General features: G+C 48.7%; 1 protein-coding gene and 1 pseudogene across 1 annotated transcript; both read left to right on the forward strand.

Moving 5' to 3' along the window:
• Positions 1-1516: 1516 nt before the first annotated feature.
• LOC141468018 (folate receptor gamma-like) lies at positions 1517-5403 on the forward strand. The gene is given in 5 exon segments (XM_074152849.1): positions 1517-1546; positions 2754-2996; positions 3643-3831; positions 4250-4385; positions 5081-5403. Coding segments are annotated over 5 exon segments (921 nt in total).
• Positions 5404-7474: 2071 nt separating this feature from the next.
• LOC141466596 (olfactory receptor 51Q1-like) lies at positions 7475-23704 on the forward strand (annotated as a pseudogene).
• Positions 23705-24336: the final 632 nt, after the last annotated feature.

Below are 24336 nucleotides of genomic sequence, written 5' to 3' on the forward strand. Positions count from 1 at the left end.
TAATTGAATTACGAAAAAAAGGTTCATGACTATCCTTTACAGGGAACCTCTGCAGGAACCTGTACTGGAATTTTCACCTTCCAATGAATTTTGCCTGGGAAAGGGAGGGGAAAACAGCAAGGCAACCAAGTTTCTGATGATATTAAATTACTCCAGGAACAGGAAGACCAGCTGCAAAAATCTGCAGAAGACCCCGGTAAGATTGAGTCACTGAACAATAAACCAGCAGATAAAAAAAAAAAAACCACAGTTGAGAAAAACATCCAGTGATGCACTTGGGGGAAAAACAGAACCCTTTAGATAGAAAATGACAGGCTGGTGGCTAACAATTATCTCTCAGGAACAAGCTGTCACAGTTACGATAGCGTTACCACAACACAGTTCAGTGATCAGCAGTTCCGAAAACAAACCAGATTATTAGAAATTCCTCGGCAAGGACCAGAAAGCAAGGCCAGGACAGCGTTGGGCATCCGAAACGCTGCTGCAGCCTGGGGGGAGCCAAACGCTCATCGTGGTAAACGAGTGAGCTTTGGGTGGGAAGAGGCGACGGAGGGGAGATGTGACAGAAGGGGCAAAGGCTCGGAGATGGGTTGTGGGGGGAAAGATCTGCTCGTTGTCACTCCCAATAGAAGAGGGGCATTCGTGCACTCCGTTTAGGAAGATGAGCTCCTTTGGGCAAGTGGGTTCATCGCCAACATGTCAGGGATCACAGAATCGCATGGGGTTGGAAGGGACCTCTGGAGATCATCTAGTCCAACCCCCCTGCCAGAGCAGGGTCACCCAGAGCAGGTTGCACAGGAACGTGTCCAGGTGGGGTTTGAACGTCTCCAGAGAAGGAGACTCCACACCCTCTCTGGGCAGCCTCTTCCAGGGCTCTGCCACCCTCACAGCAAAGAAGTTCCTCCTCATGTTGAGAAGGAACTTCTTATAATCAAGTTTGTGCCTGTTTCCTCTTGTCCTGTCCCTGGACGCCACTGAAAAAAGACTGGCCCTATCCTTCTGACACCCACCCTTTAAGTATTTATAAGCATTGATCAGATCCCCCCTCAACCTTCTCTTCTCTAGACTAAAAAGACCCAATTCCCTCACCCTCTCCTGATAAGGGAGATGCTCCAGGCCCCTCATCATCTTTGTGGTCCACTGCTGTACCCTCTCCAGCAGTTGTCTGTCCTTGTGATGTGAAGAAAAGAGCAAAACAGCCCCAAAACCTGTGCTGTTCCAGGAGGAAGGCTCTGTCTGCTCCTTCACTGAGGGTGAGGGCTTCCCAAGGAGTTTTGTGAGCAAACCTCAGCTTTTAGCTCCAATTGTCATTCTCAGGTTTGTGCAACAAGGTGCACTGGTTCCCCTCATCAGGTAGCATTTAGGTTTTTGTGTTGGGAGTTATTATTCTTCCTTCTAAGACTTTTCCCTGTTGGTCATTTTTTAGTGATGAGCATTAGCCCAATTTTATTTATTCTTGGTGCCCAGCAGAATCCCTGACCTGTCCCTCCTTGGCTTTTTCTTTTTGTCCCACGCAATGGCACAAACCCAAACTGCCTGGTGCGAGGCGAGCAGAGGGAAAAGGGCTTGTTGTGAATGACCAAGGCTGATAAGAAACCTGCCCTTTGTAAAAAAAAAAAAAATCTATATATAAAACAAGATTGTTTCCCAGGCAAGAGGGTGTTGCTGTGGAAGAGGCTGGCAAGCTGGTTGTCACCAACACAACTGCTTCTAAGGTAAAAAATGCTGGCAGAGGTTGAACCTCGTTAATCGTATTAAGAAGGTACTTTCAAGTGCCAGCACCTGTGTCAGAAGGATTTCCTCTTAAAGCTGACCCCCAGGAAGTTACTGAGTGTTTTTAAGGTGTTACAGAGGGTTTGGAGGCTTTCTAGGCTGGTAAGGTTGAGATCTGGCGGGTTTTTTTTTTTGGGGGGGGGGGCTTGTTGGTTTTATGTAATTATGATGCAAGTTAACTGCTTCCTAGTCCTCAGATTTATGTGTTTGTTCCCTGTAATTGTTGTCTTCTGTGTTGTTTTATGAGACTTTAATGCTGTAAATGATTTGCCTTGGTCCTGTGCTTTACAAAATGCTGCTTAAAAGGTGATTGTTTTAGATCCTTATGTATTGACAAGGAATGAGGGAACGTTTTTGTGTGTCTGTTGGCTGGTTTTGGGGTTTTTTTTGGTGTGTTTGGCTGGATTTTTTTAGTAAATTACTGTAGAAGTCCTATCAGGCTCTAGGTGGGCAGAGGGGGGTAAAGCAGGATTATGGGAAGTACCTCTTATTGCTCAAGTCGGGTCTCCTTTGGAGACTTCAAAGATGGGTCTTCAAAGGCCCAGATGAAGATAAACTGAGGAAAATGCCTTCTTCTCTTAATGTTCTCCTGAGAACAAGGTGGACCTCCTGCAGCTTGTGGTCCACACAAGATGTCTGTGTGCTAGTGCTTTTAACTGCCTCCTTGCCTCCTCTGAACCACTGACTAAAGAGATCCCTCAACTAACAATGTCCAATTGCAGAAGGTTTGGGAGCTGAAATCTCTGCACCAAGACACTGGTCCTGGCAACAGGACCCCATGTGAAGGCATCTTGGGCATCAGGGATGTTTGAGGTTAACTGTTGAACAGCCCAAGCACTAAAAGGGCTTTTTGATGTAGCTTTAGCCAGAGGAAAATATGCAGCTGACCTTGCAGCCTTGCTGGGGGTGGGGGGGGTTGCCCTTGTCTCCTTGGTGCTGTGAGCTGCTGGTGTGTCCTCAGGAGAGCCTGGCCCCCACAGCACCTCGTTTACTGCTGTTTGTGGCAAAACCCCTCTTGTGCTGTCCGCTTTCCATATAGCTCCATCACCTTCTAGCTCCCTGATCCAACTGGGCTGGCCGTTGGGATGGAAGTGGGGCAGGTGATGCTTGTGTTGTTGGCTGCCTGCACCGTGATGCCTGCCAAGGACCCGTTGCTGAACGTCTGCATGGATGCCAAACACCACAAAACCAAGCCTGGCCCAGAGGGGAAGCTGCATGACCAGGTATGGCTCTGCTGGTGGGTTGGGTGGGTTCCCTGTACCTACTGCCCCAGGTGATACCAACTGTTTTGGGCTTAGTGACCACCTGCCTGAGGAGGAAAGTCTGTGCCGGGTATGAGGCCTGTTGGTTGGCTGTTGTCTTCTAGCAGATGGCTAGGGCAGACACAGTGGTGTGAGGATTTCTACCAGGTCAGTGTCACCTCTCTTTAACTAGGAGGCTTCCCCCTTCCCAAAGCTTAGGTACCCCAGATCGGAACAAGGCAAAGGATGGCAATGAAAGATGTTCTTATCTGCTCCCTCTTTATTAAACACTCTTCTTGCTAGTTGAAGAGCTCTGCCCCTGGATCCTTGGTGGAGATGAAGCTAAGAGCAAGGAAGGGTGTGAGAGGAGGGAGCTTTTTTCTGCTCCTTAGGCTGGCACTAACTGCTGGTGAGGATGTGACCTCTTCCTCCTGCTCTTCCAGCTCCACACTGCTGCAGCCCTGAGCTCTTCAGCCCAAAGTGTCCAAGGGCTTGCTGGAGTAGATGTTCTTGCTGCTGAAGGTTTCTCACTGCTGGCTATGCAGGGAGCTGGCACCTACAGCATCCTCTGGGTCCCTCGAGCTGCTGCCTGCCCTCCCTGACCAGCCTGTCTCTTGTCCTGCTGTAGTGTTCTCCCTGGAAGGACAACGCATGCTGCACAGCCAACACCAGCTCAGAAGCCCACAAGGACCAATCCAACCTGTACAACTTCAACTGGAACCACTGTGGGCTGATGCCACCCAAGTGCAAGCGCCACTTCATCCAGGACACATGCTTGTATGAGTGCTCACCCAACTTGGGGCCCTGGATTGACCAGGTAGGATCTGGTTGGACGTGGTTAGATGTGATGATCTGAAAGGTCCCTTGCAACCTGGGCAATTCTATGATCAGATTTGCTGTGGCTAGGACAACAGGGCTTGTGTTGGCCACCTGATGTTGGTACCCCATACAGAATACCCATGGCATATCTGGGAGTGTGCTTTCCAGGGACATTGCAAGCTTTCCTACTGGGTGGAAAAATTCAAAGGACTTTGCTAACCTCTGCTTAGGTGGTCAGATGGGCTGATGGAGGAGTTGCTTCTTGTAAAGACATGTCTCTGCTGGGGCTGAAGCTCTTCTGAGATGAGCTCTGGAGCCCAATGGAAGGGGCTGGTGGGGGAATTTGGGATGTGGTAGATCTTGCCCCTTAACTCTGAAGGGTCACCGCCAATGTGCATGGTCCTGTTCCCTTGCAGGTTGACAGCAGCTGGCGTCGGGAGAGGATTCTTCATGTCCCACTTTGCAAAGAGGACTGTGAGGAGTGGTGGGAGGACTGCAAGGACTATCTCACGTGCAAAGAGAACTGGCACAAGGGCTGGAACTGGGCAACAGGTTGGTGGGCTGAGTGGAGCACCCTTTCCTCACCCCTGCAGGCACCCATGGCAGTGTCATGGCTGGATGCCTGGTGGCTGGAGCCAAAATCCCTAACTGCTGTCACATGTCTGTGGGGTTGTCAACTAGAAGGTGGCCAAGCCACCATCCATCAGCTAAGATGCAGTGATGGGCAGTGAGCAGGTGGCCTGATCCTCCCTGGTCAAAGGATCTGTTGGAGCAGGACCAGAGGAGGCCACGGAGATGCCAGGGGGGCTGGAGCCCCTCTGCTGTGAGGACAGGCTGAGAGAGTTGGGGGGGTTCAGCCTGGAGAAGAGAAGGCTCCAGGGGGACCTTGGAGCCCCTTCCAGTCCCTCAAGGTGGGGGGCTCCGGGAAAGCCGGGGAGGGGAGCTATAGGAGGAGAGGGAAGGGTTTGACACTGAAAGAGGGGAGATGGAGATCTGGGGAAGACGTTCTTTGCTGTGAGGGTGGTGAGAGCCTGGCCCAGGTTGCCCAGAGAAGCTGTGGTTGCCCCATCCCTGGAGGGGTTCAAGGCCAGGTTGGAGGGGGCTTGGAGCAGCCTGGTCTGGTGGGAGGTGTCCCTGCCCAGGGCAGAGGGTTGGAACTCAATCTTCAAGGTCCCTTCTAACCTGAACCATTCTATGAAGTGTGTTAGCTCATGTTGTTCTCTTTTTCTGGTGCTGTCTGTCCTCAGGAACGAACCGCTGTCCTTGGGGCTCCATGTGCAGACCCTTCAGCCAAGTCTTTCCCCGACCAAAAGACTTGTGTGAGAAAATCTGGTCCAACTCCTACAAATACACCACAGAGCACCGGGGCAGTGGGCGCTGCATCCAGATGTGGTTTGACCCTGCCCAGGGAAACCCCAATGTGGTTGTGGCAAAGTTCTATGCTTGGAAGAAGAGAAACTCCCCTGCTGAGATGGAGAACGTTACCCCTGAGGCAGACAAAGCCATGTGCGCTCTGCTGTGGTCTGTCCTGGTTCTGCTGCCCCTGGCCCTTGTGATGCTCCCTGAGTGATCCAAGGGGCTGTGGATCCCACGGATGGGGGTCCCTGTGACTGGTCCCTGAAGGGACCTGGCTTGCACTTCTCCTACAAGAGGAGCTGGCATAGGTAACTTTAGGTCTGCCTGCTCAAACAGGTCACACACCCCAGTAAGCGCTCTGCATGAGTTTTGTTGGTGGACCTTGACGCCTGCCTTGACTTTCAGCTGCTGGCAAAGGCAGTTATTTCCCTGCTGTCCCAGGAAGGGCAATACCCTATGTCTCTGCTCCCATGTAGGAGCTCCTTCACGTCTGTTCCCACCTCCTGGTTGTGTGCTGGGTCAGCAGCTCTTGCTCAAGGTCCTCAGCTGAGCTCTGGTGTCTGGTCTTTTAGACCACTCTGACTCCCTGAAGGGTGGGGGTGACAATAAAAATCTTCCTCTGAATCAACTTTGCTGTACTGAAGTGAAGCAGCATTGGGGAGATGGAAGTGCTCTGGGGGTGGAACAAGGTTGTTGGTCTGGACTGGGAGGTGGTGGGATCTGTAAATGTAAGAGTCAGGGTTGGTGTCGGGAAGATGGGGCCAGTCTCTTTTCAGTGACAGGACAAGAGGTAATGGGCGCAAACTTGAACATAAGAAGTTCCATCTAAATATGAGGAGGAACTTCTTCACTTTGAGGGTGGCAGAGCCCTGGAAGAGGCTGCCCAGAGAGGGTGTGGAGCCCCCTTCTCTGGAGACATTCAAAAGCCGCATGGACACGTTCCTGTGCAGCCTACTCTGGGTGGACCAGCTCTGGCAGGGGGTTGGACTGGGGAGTCTCCAGAAGTGCCTTCCAACTCTGACCATTCTGTGAGTCTGGGGGCATGAAAGATGTAATTCTCCTGGGAACTGAGTTGCACTCAGTCAACTGGATGTCTTCACCGGGGCTTCTGCAGCAGCCCACAGCTAGCCATGAGAGAGGAGCACCTGTAACATCTCCTTCCTGGTCACAGCCACTCTTCCATGTTTCCTCTGCCTCCCTCTGAGCCAGGAGAAGAAGCAGGAGGAGTCTGACCTGTGCATGGAGTGCTGGAGCAAAATGCAAATTTCTGGTGCAAGTGGCACCAGCTCTCCCAGCCCAGCAGTCACCTCCCAGGAGCGTCTTGGCAGAACTGCCCTTGACCAGCAGCTCTCCAGAGACTTCATGTGGAAAAATCCCTCACCTATTGACTGGTACGGCTTTCCTCCCCCAGCCCGTAATCTGGTTTTGCCTGAATATCTGTGCTGCTTCAAAACTTCCTCCCCTTTCCCTGGGAATAAAGGTTCAGAGTCTCCCACATGGGACTTGAAGAAGCCATCAGTAGCTGTGCAAAGGCTCACTGCTGTGCTTATCTTTATTTTTATTTTGTTTTCCTTCCCTGGAAGCAGAAATGAGCCTCCAGCAAACCTTTAGCAACTTTTGAAAAGAATAGCGAATAGAGAAGTCATAGGGAAATGCACGGGGCTGCTTAGGTTAGGCAAAGTCCATGCCTGCGTGGTCTGCAGAGCTTTATGGTACTTCCAATACTTCAAGGAGTCTTTAGATCAAAGCAGCTACTCCCAGAAGTTTTTCTGATTTATTGGGTGTGGGGTTTTTTTTTTCTTTTAAAATGCTCCTAATGATACAGCCTCTATTGTAGCTGGCTCCTTTTTCCTTGCCTCTATATGAAACACAGAAGCGCTCCCCACTGGGAGAACGTTCAGCCTGGAGAAGAGAAGGCTCCGGGGAGACCTTCGAGCCCCTTCCCGTCCCTAAAGGGGGTGGCTCTTGATGAGAGAGGGGAGCCATAGGAGGAGGGGGAAGGGTTTGACACTGACAGAGGGGAGATGGAGATGAGATCTTATGGAGAACTTCTTTGCTGTGAGGGTGGTGAGAGCCTGGCCCAGGTTGCCCAGAGAAGCTGTGGCTGCCCCATCCCTGGAGGGGTTCCAGGCCATGTCGGAGGCGGCTTGGAGCAACCTGGTCTGGTGGGAGGTGTCCCTGCCCAGGGCAGGGAAGGGGAACTCAATGACCTTTCAGGTCCCTTTCAACCCATCCTGTGATTTTTTTTCTTTAATTTTGTTTTTCTTTCCTTCTCTATCTTCAACATGTTGTATGCAAAAGCTGAAACTGTTCTAGGACTGACCCTGGCTCAAAGTCAAAAACATCTTCTAGCCCGTGTGTGGGGTATGAGCTTCACCCTGCCTGACCCAGGTAAGGATGGGGGAGAGAAAACACCGGAGCTGATGCCTGTGACAATGATGTCCATAAGGGACAAAAATAAACCAACTCTAAATGCAAAGATGCTCAAGCCGAAGGAAATCCCTTCCAGGCAGCTCCAGGTTCTGGTCAGTTCTACTGTGTCTAAATAACACTCAGATACTTGTCTCTTAGAAGCATATTGGGATCCCCTTTGGGGCTGGTGGGAAGTCTTCCTGTCTCACAGTGATGTGAAACCTCCCAGGCAGGTGTCTGGAGGGAGACCTGACCTCTCTGTTTCCAACCACTTCCAGCTTTATCCTTTGGAAGTTGCTTTGGGATTAACTGCAAGTGATGCTACAGCCAACGTCTCCTCTTCATGAGATACTTCCAGTTGTAGACACTTGCTTCACCAGTTCTGTTGGTGCCATTCCCATGCTCAGCAATGGTAAGATAATTGCTGGGATCATTCGTTGCATACTATAGAACAGTTTTGCTTGATGAAGCTGTTCTAGAAAAAGGCACCCTTGAGGAGAAGAGGCTGATTAGATCAGCTCTCCATCTCCTACCACAGTCTAAGTTCATCTGCTCAGCCCTGAGTTGAGCTAAAAGGTCACATATTTCACCTGTGCTCTTCTCTATATCTGATTGTTCCTTGTGATAGACTTTACGACCCTGCAATCATTTCTGCATTAATCCTAGCATGCTAAATAGTGCCATTCACTCATTTATTTCAATGATACAGTTAATAAAGAAAATCTCCTGCAGTCCAGAAATGGAGAGAACTGGAGAGAATGTTACAAATAGCAAAAATACTCAGCTTCCAAAGGTTTAGCTCCTTAACTATCGGAATAGTCACCGCCTCCATCTGCAAGTCTAGATATAGAATCATGGAACAGTTTGGGTAGGAAGGGACCTTAAAGACCATCCAGTCCTCTCCCTGCACTGGGCAGGGACACCTCCCACCAGACCAGGTTGCTCCAAGCCCCCTCCAACCTGGCCTTGAACCCCTCCAGGGATGGGGCAGCCACAGCTTCTCGGGGCAACCTGGGCCAGGCTCTCACCACCCTCACACCAAAGAAGTTCTTCCCCACATCTCATCTCATTCTCCCCTCTTTCAGTGTCAAACCCTTCCCCCTCCTCCTAGGGCTCCCCTCCCTCATCAAGAGTCCCTCCCCAGCTTTACTGGAGACCCTTTAGGGACTGGAAGGGGCTCCAAGGTCTCCCCGGAGCCTTCTCTTCTCCAGGCTGAACCCCCCCAGCTCTCTCAGCCTGTCCTCACAGCAGAGGGGCTCCAGCCCTCCCAGCATCTCCGTGGCCTCCTCTGGCCCTGCTCCAACAGGTTCATGTCCTTCTGATGTCGGTGGCCCCGGAGTTGGAGGCAGCTGGGGGTCTCCCCAGAGCAGAGCAGAGGGGCAGAATCCCCCCCTCACCCTGCTGGCCATGCTGCTGATTACGTGCAGAACTATTTTTATGAGCAGCACACTCTTTCTGAAAGCAATGTTACAATGCTGCAGCTCAACTGACGCAGAGAAGGAGAACAACCCAAAAACAAGCTGCTTTATAGATGTCTTCTGTGTATGATCTTACCTTAAGATAACTGAACACCCATCTGCTGGACCCTCCAGGACCTAAAGTTTGTGGCGCTTGGTCCATGTCCCTATTTGACATCTGTGTTCTTTCAGCTTTGGCTTCTCATCTGTCACATTTACATGTGTTTGCTTAGATTTCCTGCCTGGATTTCTTTGATATGTCTTTTTCACTGCAGGCCATCAGCAGCACATCGTGTCTCTCAAGAAATCCACCTCCACACCCATCACATTTTTCCTTTTGGGCATCCCAGGGCTGGAAACTGTCACCATCTGGCTCTCTTCCCTTCACCTTCATTTGTGTTGTGTCACTTCTGGGGAACGTCACAATCCTGTTTGTTACCAGGACTGATCCCAGCCTCCACGAGCCCATGTACCAATTCCTCTCCACTCTGGCCACCACCAGACATCACATTCAATTACCATTATGGCTTCGTTTTAGCCAAGCTCTTCCTGATGTTAGCCCTCATCCTTGTCTTTGTGTCACATATACTGATTGCCAGGGCCATTCTGAGCACCGCATCCCAGAGAGAGCATCCCAAACTTTGGACAACTGCCTGTCCCATATATTCTGGCAGTCCTGATCCTGTACATCCCCATGGTTGGCTTGTCCATGGTTCATTGATATGGCCAGGACGCTTTCCCTCTCGTTCATGTCTTCATGGCCAACGTCTACCTGCTGGTCCTTCCTATGGTTGGCTTGTCCATGGTTAATCAGTATGACCAGCATGTTTCCCTTCTCATTCACATCTTCACGGCCAACATCTACCTGTTGATCCTTCCCATACTGAACCCCATAACGTACAGCATAGAAACTGAACAGATCTGCAGGAACATCCTCAGGGTCCTCTTGCCCGGGTATCCCTGTATGAGGCAGAGACGGGTCACAGCTGAGGGACGAGGCCTGGGGTGATGTCCCTGTGTACCATGGGCCAAGTCAACATGTCAAATGCACACCTCTTCCCACTGCACATCCTCCAGTTGGAAATGCTTCCTAGGTTAATGATCACCTGTGATTCATTAGGGGCTCTGCTGACTGAGTCCACGTGCGAGGATGGCTGGTAACGTCTGCTCAAGTGAACATAAAGGCCTGACAGGAATTGGGGGCAATGACAAGGTGGTGGTAACCAGCCATCTACTTCTCCTAAGGCCATCAGAGGTGAATGGTTCAGCCATTGTCCCTGTTCGGAAACTAGAGCAATTTGTCAGAAGAAACTTTCTCAAGACACTATGCAAATTCCAGGATTATTGCCTAAACGGGTATAGGGTTTTTGTGGGGTGCCTGCAGGAGAACTTGAGGTTTGAGCAAGAGAATTATGGAACTATACAGGATTTATCATGGGCCATTTAGGGGAAGGAATTACTGGGAATAATTAAAAGAGTGTGTGTGTTTGTGGGTGTATGAAATCTACCCGAGAACTCCTGGCCAAAGCAGGGATCAAGGAGGGTGAGGACTCTGGGGTCTGAGGTCTGGATCAGAGGGACCTGGGGTCTGGGAGATGAGTATAGGAGAGACCAAGGGTTGGGAGCGTCTTCCAGAGAGACCCCCTGTACTGGGGTCCTTGAGCCGCTATGGCTGAGCAATTTGTGCTGTCAGTGTGAGTCTACGTGGGTCCACCTTGTTGGGACACCCTGAGTACAGCCACCAAACAAGGTCTGAAAATCCCAGCCTGGAAAATCCCTGAGCCAGCAGTCAGGCTCCAGTTGGGCAGGGTTTTGACAGTGAGCTCAGATGAAAAGGAAACGTGCACACACACAAAAAAAAAATAATAATAATAAAAAATATCTCATTTGGGGCAGTAAGACCATGTCTCAGGAGGGCAGCCGGGCAGCCAGCAGGTGGATGGGGTGTTGGGAAAGTGGGGGCTGTTCTCGCACACCAACTCTTCTGGAAATGTCAAGATATTCAGGGAAATGCCAGAGCAGCGGAGATGTCAAAGAAAGGTTTGCCGAGGGCGAGGGGAAGACGAAAGGGCAGCGAGAATACCTGCAGCAGTGTGGGTGGGTGTCCTGGGGGGATAGCACTGCTGGTGCCCCCTGAGACCCTCCTGCAGCAGGGCTGGGTGGTAGACAACATCCCTCTTGCCTTTGACTGCAGATGAGCTGCTGCTTCTCCATCCACCCAGGAGAGCTAAAGTGCCCTTGACTGGGGTAGATCTGGAAAAAACCTGGCTCTGCAGGCCATTTTCTGGGGCGTGGAAGGAGAAGGTCAGTGAATTTGGCTGTGTTGGAGGTTGTGCTTGGGTTTGTGCAGCTTTCTGAAAGGGTGGGATGATCACTGGAGACCTTGCAGGACAAGAAGGAGGGCCACGGAGATGCTGGGAGGGCTGGAGCCCTTCTGCTGTGAGGACAGGCTGTGAGAGAGTTGCTCCCAACTCAGGGGGGCAACCCTCCAGGTTCAGCCTGGAGAAGAGAAGGCTCCGGGGAGACCTTGGAGCCCCTTCCAGTCCCTAAAGGGGGGGGCTCCAGGAAAGCTGGGGAGGGACTCTTGATGAGGGAGGGGAGCCCTAGGAGGAGGGGGAAGGGTTTGACACTGAAAGAGGGGAGATTGAGATGAGATGTGGGGAAGAAGTTCTTTGCTGTGAGGGTGGTGAGACCCTGGCCCAGGTTGCCCAGAGAAGCTGTGGCTGCCCCATCCCTGGAGGGGTTCAAGGCCAGGTTGGAGGGGGCTTGGAGCAACCTGCTCTGGTGGGAGGTGTCCCTGCCCAGGGCAGGGGGTGGCACTGGGGGGGCTTTAAGGTCCCTTCCAACCCAAACCATTCTTTGATTCTACAATAAGAATTTCTAAGGGTTGAATATTTTCAGCAATTCCTCCCAGATCTGGGTTTTCATCCCAGAAACGGTGGGGTTAGTGCAGACGGAAGCTGCGCGTGTGGGTTGTCCAGGAAAACGTGACGAGGCTGAGGAACATGGTGCTCAAACTGACGGGCTGAGAAGGAGAAAGTGACCAGTCTGCAAATGAGTGCTGTGAGCCAGGTGGTTGGATGAGCGGTGCTTGTGGGATGTTGCTGGAGCTGAGGATGAGTCTGGCAGCACAGAGGGGATGAATGCTCAGTCTCGGGCAAGCTGTGCCCCACGGTAGCAACCAGGACTGCGGAGTGCCGGAGCAGGAGGGGATGGAGATCCAGAGGTGGGCAACCGAAACAGAGAGGGAGAATTTGGTAGCAAGGTGAAGAAAAACTGTTTGGTCTCAGCTCTGTCCCAAAATACCTTTCACTCCCCTGCGATACTTGACTTTTGTCCAGGGCTTGTGGCTTTGCCCAAACAAGAGCTCCATAGGCATGTACAGAAATATTAAATTTCCCTTGGTGTCCATGGTAATTATTTCAAGGAAAGAAGCAGTGCCACTGAGCAGAACTGCAACTTTTTAAAGGTCTTTGTTCTGTAGAGGTTTTATTTGCAGTTGGGTTTTTTGTTGTTGTTTGCTTGTTTGGTTTTTTTGTAGTTGAAAGCACTAAACCAGCAAAATGGACTTGGTAAAACTGAGATAGCGATAGCTCATGAGGAAAATGTCTAAGAGAATATTTTTTGGGAAGTTCTGCAGTTCATTAAAGATGCGATAAAAAGAGAATGTAATTTTTATTTTTTTTTCCGAAGCCCATCAGTAAAATGAATAAGCAAGAAGGGCACTAAAAATCACCGTGCATAAATCACCACCTTTGCAGTGATCCCGAGCATGAGAAAAAACAAAACCATGAGCTTTTGAGCTTGGTCAAACCAGTAATGATTTACAGAAAGAAACGGCACGAGCATGCAAAGCAAAAACAGAAAGGAGGGGGAAGGCAAAAAGCAATTTGCATTTAGCTAGACACACAGCTTAATGTCAGAATTGCTTTGTTATTCAGATGATGGGGAGGCATATTGAATGATGAATGATATGAGCATGTATGACATTTATCATTTTTTTGAAATTATAAATTATTTTTCCCTGAAATAGTCTAACCTGAGCAGCTAATTAAGAAATCAGGGGAAGCAGCAGGAAAAAAAAAAATGTTAAAAAGTTAGGAAAACAGATGGCTTTAAATTACCAGGGCAGTGCAAGGGCAGGGAGACGTTCCCCGTGGAGCCCTTGGAGAGCGGGCAGGAGCAGCCCAGAGCTCGTTGACAGACACCTTTGAGAGTGATAAATGAGGGAGAAAACCAGACTGGAAGAAGGCAACCCCAGAGCCTGACTTCAGAAAGGTGGAAAAGGGTAAAGAAGCAATAGGGAAGTAGAAACCAGTCGGATTAACATTTATTTCCTGAAAAATACCAAAGCAAACCAAATATTTATGGAGCATACGTAGCGCATCGAAGAAGTGAGTAGCAGTGACCGTGAACTTCTTGGGAACAAATTGTGACAAAGCAATCTAATTTTTCCTTCAGATGGGGTAACATGCCTTGCTGACAGGGAAGAAACAGAAAATTAAATCTGCTTTGACTGTAATTATGCTTTGGACACGTTTCACATAACGTATTCAGAAACAAGAAAGGGAAGAATGATCTGAACGAAACTGCCACAAAGTGAAGGCAAAACTCGTTGGAAAAAAGCCATTTTCAAAGAAAAGTTATCAATTATTCATTGTCAAAGATGAAGCAAACAGGATTTGAAGGAAGCTATCTTATTTCTGTGGTTATTCACTTTTTTTCATTAATGAGCTTTTAAGAAAATAGACGTTTCTTTGAGTCTGAATGTAGTCATTGTCATGTCATTTTGGGTACAAAGATCTGATCTTGCTTAAAAGATCTGGCCTTTAATCAGTGTGTTCCGTATGAACGTACCGGACTGACGTCGTCTTTATTATTCTGAGCATTTAAAATTTTTGGTGTGACTCCAACATCCTCCTGGTGGTTGGACAGGGAGAGACTGCTTATTAATTCCTCAGTGAGAACAAGGCAGAAGGACAGGAAGCACAACGGGGAGAAGGCTGAAATTCAGGACTGTCCTGGCACCCTGGATGTGAAACTAGAACCGCGATTCAGAGCCTTGGACTGGTAGGGATGAAAGGATTTATGTCAACAAACACCAGTGTCAAACTGGTTAGTCTGGCAGTAATATTGATCTACTTTTTAATATGTATTTCGGGGTTTTATTTATGTTTATGTTTTAAATCATTTTTTCAAAATAGAATTAGAGTAGGCAGCACCCTTACAAGAAAGCTTTGGGAAGTACCAGAGACTACAAGGCAAAATTGGGCTACAATGTCAAGGTTTGCTAAAATAAACAAGAAAATAAAGCCCCAAGTGAAGACTATGTCAGAAACCACGAGCAGGAATGTGGAGTGTTGTACCCAAGGCACGAGGAGTAACCTTCCCGTTCGTCTCATCACCAAACCCACAGGTGGGGCCACCTTCTCCTAAAGGACTACAAAGACCCATTAGCAAGAGGAGAGCAAGAAAATAATTAAAAATCTTAGAATTTGTAGCATGAGGACTCCTTTCATGCATGGAGAGATACGGAGGTGCCATCCAGGAATGTTAGAACGGATTTACTAAACACCTTTCTGGGTTGTTTTGGGTAAGGTGTTGTCTTTTAGGGTAGCAGATGGACTACAAGATCTCCTGAGGTTCCTTCTATTCCTACTTTTCACATTTCTAGCGAAAATTTCACATTAGACATATATTTTCTACCCCTGACCTACACACCTCACTTGTTGTATGTTTATTTTGATATTCCATATGTACACGTAAGAAATGTACATAAGGAATATCTGCCTCATGATATGTTGGTCTTCACCAAGCAGTGATGTGGGGGTTTGAACTCCTTGGTATTAATTCATCAAAAATAAATACCCGCGTCTTGGTTAGAGATCCACCATTGCTCTTGGCCTTCCTGTATTTTTACCAGCAAACTGCACAGGCAGATTGCATTTCTCAGTTATTAAACATAAAGGTGTCTTTCTTTGCTTTTCTTGAGCATCCTGGATTTAAGCCAGACTTTGTGCCCCATGAGACCCTCATCCAGGCTCAGTCCGAGGACCTGGCTGACTTTGAGCAGAAATGTTATTACAGTAATATTGTGCGTCATTTTGGGATGCTGTCCCGGTCAGAAGTAAAACCAAACCAATTTTCTGTTCTGTAACTTTATATCCTAGCTAGGCCTCCTCTAACTCTCTGAAATTAACGGCATATCGTGGAGAAAACTGCTCGTTCTCAGAATGATAAGACCAATGTTTGTGCTCCATGCCAAGGAATGGCATGCAGGGAGGCCCTTGCTTATGCTTATTTCTATAACAACCAAGGTCAGCCAATTTTGTTATTTACCCCCTTAGGGGGTCGGAAACGGAAAAAATGTAGAGGGGTCACATCGGTGGGGAGGAGTGGGCAGGAGAGATGACCCAAACCTGACCAACTGGGGTATTCCATCCCATCTGCCCCACGCTCAGTATAAAAGCTGAGGGATCAAAGGGTCAGCCCCTTCCTGCGATGGCCAACGTCCAGAGAGGACTCTGTTCATCTGCCTTTGGTCCCGATCCGTGTGTTCCTGACTCCAGAGCTGGAATCCAGTTCCCATCCGTCGCTGAGTCCAGTCTGGGACTTCCCCAGTGCCTGCCGGTGACATGACTGTCATCCTGGGAGCTTGACACGGTTTTGTGTATATTGTATCTATTTCATTATTTTCTTCTTTATTTTTATTTTAATATTAATTCTTCATTAAAGTAGTTTAGTTCATTCTAAACTTCCGAATCTCCTTATCTCTTTCTCTCCTCTCTCTCTCTCTTTTAGGGGGAGGGAGGGGGGGGGAAGGGCCATCTGTCGGTCTGGTTTTGGTAAATTTGGCCGAAACCACAACAGATGCGCAGAGAATTTCCCATCAGAAACCCCCTCGTGCAGACAAGGTTTCCCCTCCTGACCCCTCTCCGTGTGAAGCCGTGAGGACCCCTAAGACCAATGAAGCAGAGAGGGGGGCAGTAGCTGAGCATGATCAGAGGCTGTTATTTACATCAGCACGTTTTATAGAAAGAAGGCTCTTCTGAAAGCTTCATCTTCCAACTACATCCTTTGGGCTAATATAAGAAATTATCTCTCTCCTGAAAGAAAAGGCAGGGTCAGGCAGCTACAATCTGATAAAGCCACATTTTTTCAGAAAAAAATGCGTCACTAATGGTGGTCGTTTGCTGGAGGTAAAAGTGGCCCCAGCGTTAAAGAGATTGGTCGTGTATATTTTTTCCGAAAAGCTATTTTCTAATACTGAATTCATTGCTCCCAACAGCAAAACTGTGTCCTTCTGATGAATGAAGATGAGATAATTACTGCTGTGGAAGCCATCCTTCTCTAATGGGTGATTCACCTTGATCTGCTGACTGTCAGTGTCGGGGGCACTGCAGAGGCCAGCAGTAAATGTCATTGGGGCCCCACGAGGGTTCATTTCCTAGAATTTGGGATAAATACGAGATAAATCAGATAATGAAATCCCACATCATGCTGACCACTCGGACACAGATCATCCTTCAGCTGGATATGTCATTGCACCTGGAAGGAGAGGAAAAAGTAGCACTTAAGCACTGAAGTGGTCAAAAGCAGGTTTTCTATACCCAAGGATGTGCTTCAGAAAGCTCACCCCACTACCTTAGACATGAATTTACCATCCAATATCTCTTCTTTTTTTTTTTTTTTCTCGTCAGGTTGGTTTGCTCCAGGACTGCCCGTTTCTTGACAGATTATAACACATAAACCAGGAAACTTCTGCCATGGTTCTGTCAGCTCCGGCAGCCCCCGGTCTGGCTGTCAGAGCCAATTACACCGAGTGCTCGGGTTATTGAATGTGACCCAAATCTCAGTATCCCGTATGCAAAACAACGGGCACTCATTGCTCCAGGAGGGGCAATACGCCCTGTGACCACCCGGTTCAGTTTGGGTCACAGAACAACCTGGGAGGGTGTGAATTCCAGCCCAGCAGAAGCAAAGGTCTCGATTTCCAAAATGGGAATGGGGTTAAAAAGAAAAATCATAGAATCGTAGAATGAGAACAATGGGAGCAATGGGTACAATGAGAACAAAAACCTGGGAACAATATGACTGTGCCCTGGTTTTGAGATATCTTTTTTTTTTTTCCTTTATGCCAGGTGCCATCTGGGATTTTCCTGGAGGTTTCCCTAGTCTGGGACACTGAGACCCCAACTTCTCTGTGCTCTGCTTCCCAAATTCTGCTTTTCTAGAGTGGCTCTTCTCCTGGGCAACAGCTTATACAGTCTGCACCTTGGGCAGACTGTAAAAGTCATCAATTTGAGCAAACAGGCTGAAAATGGGAACAAACACATTCACGGCTCAGGGATCCACCGGTGTCTATTAACTCTGCTTGGGATGAAAGAGCCAGCTTCTTGTGAGGCTTCTCCATCACAGTGGGGTAGGTGTTGTCCTCTCATTTTCCTGTCAATAAATTGTGCTGGAAATAACAATCAGAGCACAAACTGGATCAAAAAGTTTCAGGTAAGAACTCAGTTGTTGAGGGCCAAATGCCGTAAGCCTCTAAAAGATGTTGGTCCTCTTGTGTATGGTCACCTTCCTTATCCAGTGGAGAGCCAGGCACTGCCAGGACCTTGGTCCATGTTGTGCATCTTAGGATGGGACAAACAATCCCTCAGCAGTGCTTATTTCTCCCCCATAACTATACAGGAGGCGTTTAGCCCCACACCAGAAGAGTGATGTGGTTGATGCTGTGTTTTTCATAGAGAGATGTCATCTGTGCTAAAAGAATTAATACAAGATGCTAATGTCCTTCCTGCCTTGGTGAGATGATAACAGTTTAAAATGAAAAAAAATTCCTAAACATAATAGCTACCCAAAAAAAGCAACTCTGGACCCAGACATCCAGGTCCTAAACTGCCCCGTCTCTGCCCAAGAGATGGCTGCAGTGGGCACAGACCTGTCTGGTGTCCCACCAGCTCAATGGGCTTCAAATGCTCAAAGGGGTGACAGCAGAGCCCCTGTTCTGCCACCAGCAGCCTTGAAGCCACCTTGTCTACCTCTGCTTCTCCAGCCTGAAGATGTGTCTCTCACTCCATCTGCATGTCCTAAAGGGGGCATCCAGGAGAGATGGGGAGGGACTCTTTGTGAGGGAGGGGAGCCATAGGAGGAGGGGGAAGGGTTTGACACTGAAAAAGGGGAGATTGAGATGAGATATTGGGAAGAAATGGATGGATGGATGGATGGATGGATGGATGGATGGATGGATGGATTGAGACCCTGGCCCAGGTTGCCCAGGGAACCTGTGGCTGCCCCATCCCTGGAGGGGCTCAAGGCCAGGTTGGAGGGGGCTTGGAGCAACCTGGTCTGGTGGGAGGTGTCCCTAGATGGAATTGGATGCTCTCAGGCAGAAAGACGCGTGAACCGAGGATGAGAGGGCTCAGGGGAGTGGGAATCTGATTTTTTTTTTCATCTAGTTTCAGTCATAAGGTTGACCCGCTCCTCTGCATGAGGGACAAGATGTGGTTTTTTTTTTTTCCATGCAGTGCATCACGCTAAACCCAAACACGTCTCTCATTCACGTCGCTGCGACTCCCAAACCCCAGCAACCACATTATTTTCTCTCTGTATTTATAGCCACGCTGTGGGGGATCGTCACAGCAGCTCGCTGCCTTCTCTGCAGGGTTAAAAAGTGACCCCACCAGGGAGGGCTTTCGCTGGGCAAGTTTCCTTTCCACCCGCTTCCAGCATAACGGAAGAGTCCCAGGGTGGAGGTCAAAAAGCAGTTTTCTTCCAATTCCACGTAAGCAGGTGCATTGTTCTGCATCGGTGATATTTAACTGCTGGAAGAAGTTAGTGGAAGGGTTATGAACACGCTGAATTCTCCAACCCTTAATATTTTTTAGAATTTGACTATATAACTTTTTTTTGGAAGATGCTTTGAAGAAAAACAAGCCGCTGGGTTCAATAGGTTAATGGTCAGAGAAAGCATATGGGGACACCTTATTCAGCCCATTTTGTACCCCATCCCTTTGATTTCTCTCACCCCTGGCCTCCCCAATGGCCCTTTCCCACTTTTGACCCTTCCCTCAGGGTTCCTTCATCAGTTTTGCATAGTCCCACAGGACCCTCAGATATCCAAATCCTCACCTCCTTCATTTCATAGAATCATAGAATGGTTGGGTAGGAAGGGACCTTAAAGCACCCCCAGTGCCACCCCCTGCCCTGGGCAGGGACACCTCCCACCAGACCAGGTTGCTCCAAGCCCCCTCCAGCCTGGCCTTGAACCCCTCCAGGGATGGGGCAGCCACAGCTTCTCGGGGCAACCTGGGCCAGGCTCTCACCACCCTCACACCAAAGAATTTCTCCATAAGATCTCATCTCCATCTCCCCTCTTTCAGTGTCAAACCCTTCCCCCTCCTCCTATGGCTCCCCTCCCTGATCCAGAGTCCCTCCCCAGCTTTCCTGGAGCCCCCCTTTTAGGTTCTTTTCCCACTTCTTGTCAGCTACAAAAGCCAGGCTGACCCTCTCCAAAGCTGAACTTGGAGTTTCTCAATGGCCTGTCATAGAATCATAGAATGGTTAGAGTTGGAAAGGGCCTTCAAGATCATTGAGTTCCAACCCCCCTGCCGTGGGCAGGGACACCTCCCACTAGAGCAGGTTGCTCAAAGCCCCCTCTACTAATGGCTGAAGAGTTTTGGTCTTTGCTGCTGTCTCCATTATCTACCAGGTTTTTTCCTCCGTGTGTTTTGTGTCTTTCCCTGTTACCGACACTTTCCTTTGAGCTGAAAAGGTCTGACAGCCTCAGTGAAACAGACTCTCTAATCTTCCACGTACCCTCACGGGGACCAGAAGAGTTTTGGGAAGAGGCAACAAAAACAACCAAAGGCCTGAAATAACCCCTCTGCAAGGAAGAGCTGGGAGAACCAGGAGTCTCCAGTCTGGAAGAGGGATGACAGAAGGGGTAGGGAAGGGCTCTGTAAAATCTTGAGTGACTTTAAGAGGACATCCAGGTGTCATTGTTCACTGTCTCTCTTAATACAAGAACCAAAGTGCATTAAATAAAATAGCAGGTGGCAAATTTAAAGCCAATTACAGGAGGTGTTTTTCACTCAACAGGATTAAGCTTTGGAACATTTTGTCAGAGTGAACTGCAAACGCCAGAAGTCTGCAGGAGCTGAACCGGGCAGAAAGACAAATCCACAGGAAAAAAAAAAAAAATTCCATTAAGGAACATCCAACACAAATCGCTGCTCTTGGTTCAGGAAGTGCCAGGGCCTCGGATCAATAGATGTCAACAGAGAAATGATCCCCTGGTGCTTGCCAGGCGCTTATGCCTTTTCTGAACACTGCCTGGGTCACACCACCGGCAGGTTGGACATTCACACCCTCCCCAACAAGCACAGAGCTCCCTCAGGGGCTGTTCACCACCCCCCGAGGAGCAGCAGACCATTCTACAACCACAGAATCACACAATCACACGGTGTTGGAAGGGACCTCTGGAGATCATCTAATCCAACCCCCTGCCAGAGCAGGGTCACCCAGAGCAGGTCCCATAGGAACGTGTCCAGGCAGGGTTTGAATGTCTCCAGAGAAGGAGACTCCACACCCTCTCTGGGCAGCCTCGTCCAAGGCTCTGCCACCCTCAAAGTAAAGAAGTTCCTCCTCATGTTTAGGTGGAACTTCTTATATTCAAGTTTGTGCCCATTTCCATACCACCTCCCACCCCAACCCCAAGGCACAGAGAGTTGCTGAGTGTGTGGCAAGGAGAGAGGACATCAGGCTGGAAGAGTCCATGGAGTTCGGAAGGTGGGAATCCCTCGCTGTCATCTCACCCTGGACAATCGTGGTGAAACAACCTCCTTGGTCCTCCGTCCTCCCACCTCGCAGGGAGGAGTTTTGCACCAGGAGCTGCCAACTGCATCCTGGGCTGCATCAAAAGCAGCGTGGCCAGCAGGCCAAGGGAGGTGATTCTGCCCCTCTACTCTGCCCTGGTGAGACCCCACCTGGAGTACTGTGTCCAGCTTTGGAATCCTCAGCACAGGAAGGACATGAGCCTGCTGGAGCGGGGCCAGAGGAGATTGGCTGGTGGTTGGACTTGATCTGAAAGGTCCCTTCCAACCTCAACCATTCTATGATTCTATGACAATCCAAGAGCTGGTGGGACTAGTCATCACCCAAACTTGGCATCACCCAAGCATGCAGCAATCCTTCCATGCATGCACAGGCAAAGCCAGGGCTCAAGGGACTTATTTAGACCCAACGCTGCCTCGTGTCGCGTGAGGAGGTTCCTCTGGTGAGTGTCTGTACAGGTCCTTGCACAGAGGGCACTTGACCCCAAATGCTTGTGGACTGAAGGCAGATTTGACTTGGATTACCCATTATTTCTGTCTCTTCCCCTAAATCCCTTTATTCAATGTCTTGGGGGGTTTCCCAAACCTCATAAGCGGCTCTTTGTGGACCGGGTGAGTCTGGCTCAGGCTTTCTCACCGCAGTCAGAGCTGAGCCTCGGCCGCAGCAGAATCTGGTACATTTCTGAAAAGCAAAGGGCAGGAACGTTGCTGTGAGGTTTCATACCTCAGACAGCACTTGCAGAGCCTGACCTTGATGCTTAGAGGCTTCACTCTACGGTACCCAAGGGCAAAGGAAAGAAATAGTGTTTAATTCCTTCCCTCTGTTCTAATTAATATGTTAATTCATGTAGGGTTTTTTTCCTGGTTACGGGCATGTTAGAAAATATTAGATCAAGAAAGGATCACTGTGATGATTTGTTCTGACATCCTGCATCACACTTCCAGAAGGATTTCATAACCAATTAACTCATCAGGCCCATCACATGGGCTCTAGGCAAAGCCTACACCTCAGAAGAATTTCTGGTTGAGTTTTACAGTTCCAACAGGCGAAGAATTTGTCATCTGCCCTTTTTTCATTTTCAGATTTGCAAACTAGCAGTGTCTCGTTTCATCCAATTTCTGTGTAACTTCAGTTTCCAGTCACCGGGTCACGTTGTGCTTGTGGGTTATATTGAAGGGCCATCACTGTCAACCACGCACCGACTGGTGCACAATTTTTAGATCAATTCGTCTTTTCTTTTGCCAATCACGTAGTATGAACTTAATAAGTCATTCAGTAAGAGACTCATTTCCCCAGAGAATAAGAAAAAAAATAATCTCTCCTTTGATATGGACTAGATGATCGTTGTAGGTCCCTTCCAACTAAAGTTATTCTAGTCTAGTCTAGTCTAGTCTATTTATTCTGGGCTGTTTATTCTATTCTAATTTTATGTAACTTTGCAAGATTTGGTCTTATATATTTTTCACTGCCAACGCCCTTCCTGAAGTTTCTGGACCCCCATTTCCCTGGAAAGATCTCTGATTTGTAGGGGTTAGAAATTATTAACTCGCTGCTGGATGGATACGTGTGAATTAATCATGATTTATGACCTTAAAGCAGTAGTATTAAAAAACAAATGCTGTTGGGAGCTTCTAGCATGTTGAGGTAGCTGATTAATTTCAAAACTCCTTGATGCTTTTGTCTAAATTTTTCTCCCGTTCATGAATATTTTATCCCACAGTCATCAATGAAAAGGGAAAAATATGCAGCAGCACACTCATTAACCACTGCTGCGAACCTGGGTAATTTATGAGTTTTGTATCAAATGCATATATAAGTATGCATATGTCTGGTTTCTGGTTTGTGGGCAGTACACTTATTTTTTGAAGGTTTTTTTTATTTCAGCGCAGATGTTCCCTGGTCCGCCGTGTGGTTGTCCAACAGCTCCAACTCCTCCTTCAGACCCTCATCCTGGTGGCCATCCCAGGGCTCTCCATCCCTATCACTTGCATTCTCCTCACAGGGAACTTCACGATCCTCTCTGTCATCAGGAACAATCCGAGCCTCCAGGAGCTCCTGTTCCTGCTGGCCACCACCGATTTGGTTTTGTGTCTGTCTACAACACTGACTGTGATGAGTGTTTTCTGGGTCAACTACAGGGAAATCAGTTTTGATGTCTGTTTTGCTCGGCTTTATTTTGTTCATTCCTTCTCTTTCACGCAGCCCTCTGTGCTTCTGGCCACGGCCTTTGATGGTGATGTGGCCATCTGCTGCCCATAGAAATGCTCCTCCATCCTCACCCGTGCCAGGAGAGCCGAGGTCAGGCTGGCTGCTCTGTGCAGATGCCTCTTAGGAGCGCTGCCATAGCTCTTCTTGCAGAAAAAGTTGCCCTTCTGCCCGTCCCATGTGCCTTCCCATGCCTATTGCCTGCACCAGGACCTGGGCAAGCTGGTGTCTGCAGATATCATGTAGGGGTTAGCTGCGCTCATCCTCATAGTGGTACCAGACCCACTGCTCATTGTTTTGTCATAGATTATGACCTGTAAGACAATTGTGAGCATCACATCCCCGAGGGAGCGTCCCAAGGCTTTGAAGAACTGCCTGTCCCATATCCTGGAAGATCCTGTACATGCCCATGGTCGGCTTGCCCATGGTTCACCGTTTTGGTGAATACGCTTCCCATTCACGTCCTCCTGGCCAACACCTCCCCGCTGGTTCCCCCCTGTGCTGAACCCCATCATCTACAGCATAAAAAAGAAGCAGATCTGCAGGGGTGTCCTCAAGGTCCTCATGCCGAGAAAGAGCTTCTCTCCGTGGCACCACTACGCCTAAAGTGCTTCTGCCAACTGCTCTCCACAAACTGGTGGGATGAACTCATTATGCCGTGTGCGCCATTGTTACTGATTGAATGTATACTTCCAGGTGAAGATAGAAGCCATTAATATTCATATTAATTTAAATCATCATCCATGCTTTTTTATTCTGTGATTTATCACATAATTTTCTCTGTGAAGTGTGTTGTATTTCCACTCCTCACTGAAGGAGTTCATGCTCCAGAAAAACTTTAATATGCAAGATTTTTTTTTCTCTTGGCTGCTGAGGTCGTAACATATCTCGCTTAAGTATTTTTAATGAGTACTGTAATGAAGAATTAAACCCCAGTCTAGGGAATAATTCAGCCTGTGATTAAACCTATGTGATTAGTCGCATTGTTTGTATTTACCAAGTAGTAAGCTGTTCGGTCACCAGTTATGAAACCAACACGAACTGAATAAAGTGGTCTGAAATTCCTTTGTAGCCTCCCTAAACGCAACAGTCTTGGGTGAATGTTTGCCCGGTTGTTTTTCAGGGATGCTCAAGGCTGCCTTGGGGAGCACAGTCTTACCAGGCAGGCTGTACCTGGGTAACCTTATCATCAATATCACATAAGGTCGGAGTGACTTGGGTCATCACTATCAGAAATA

This window comes from Numenius arquata, chromosome 1, assembly GCF_964106895.1.
Source record: "Numenius arquata chromosome 1, bNumArq3.hap1.1, whole genome shotgun sequence".
Classification (NCBI taxonomy): Eukaryota; Metazoa; Chordata; class Aves; order Charadriiformes; family Scolopacidae; genus Numenius; species Numenius arquata.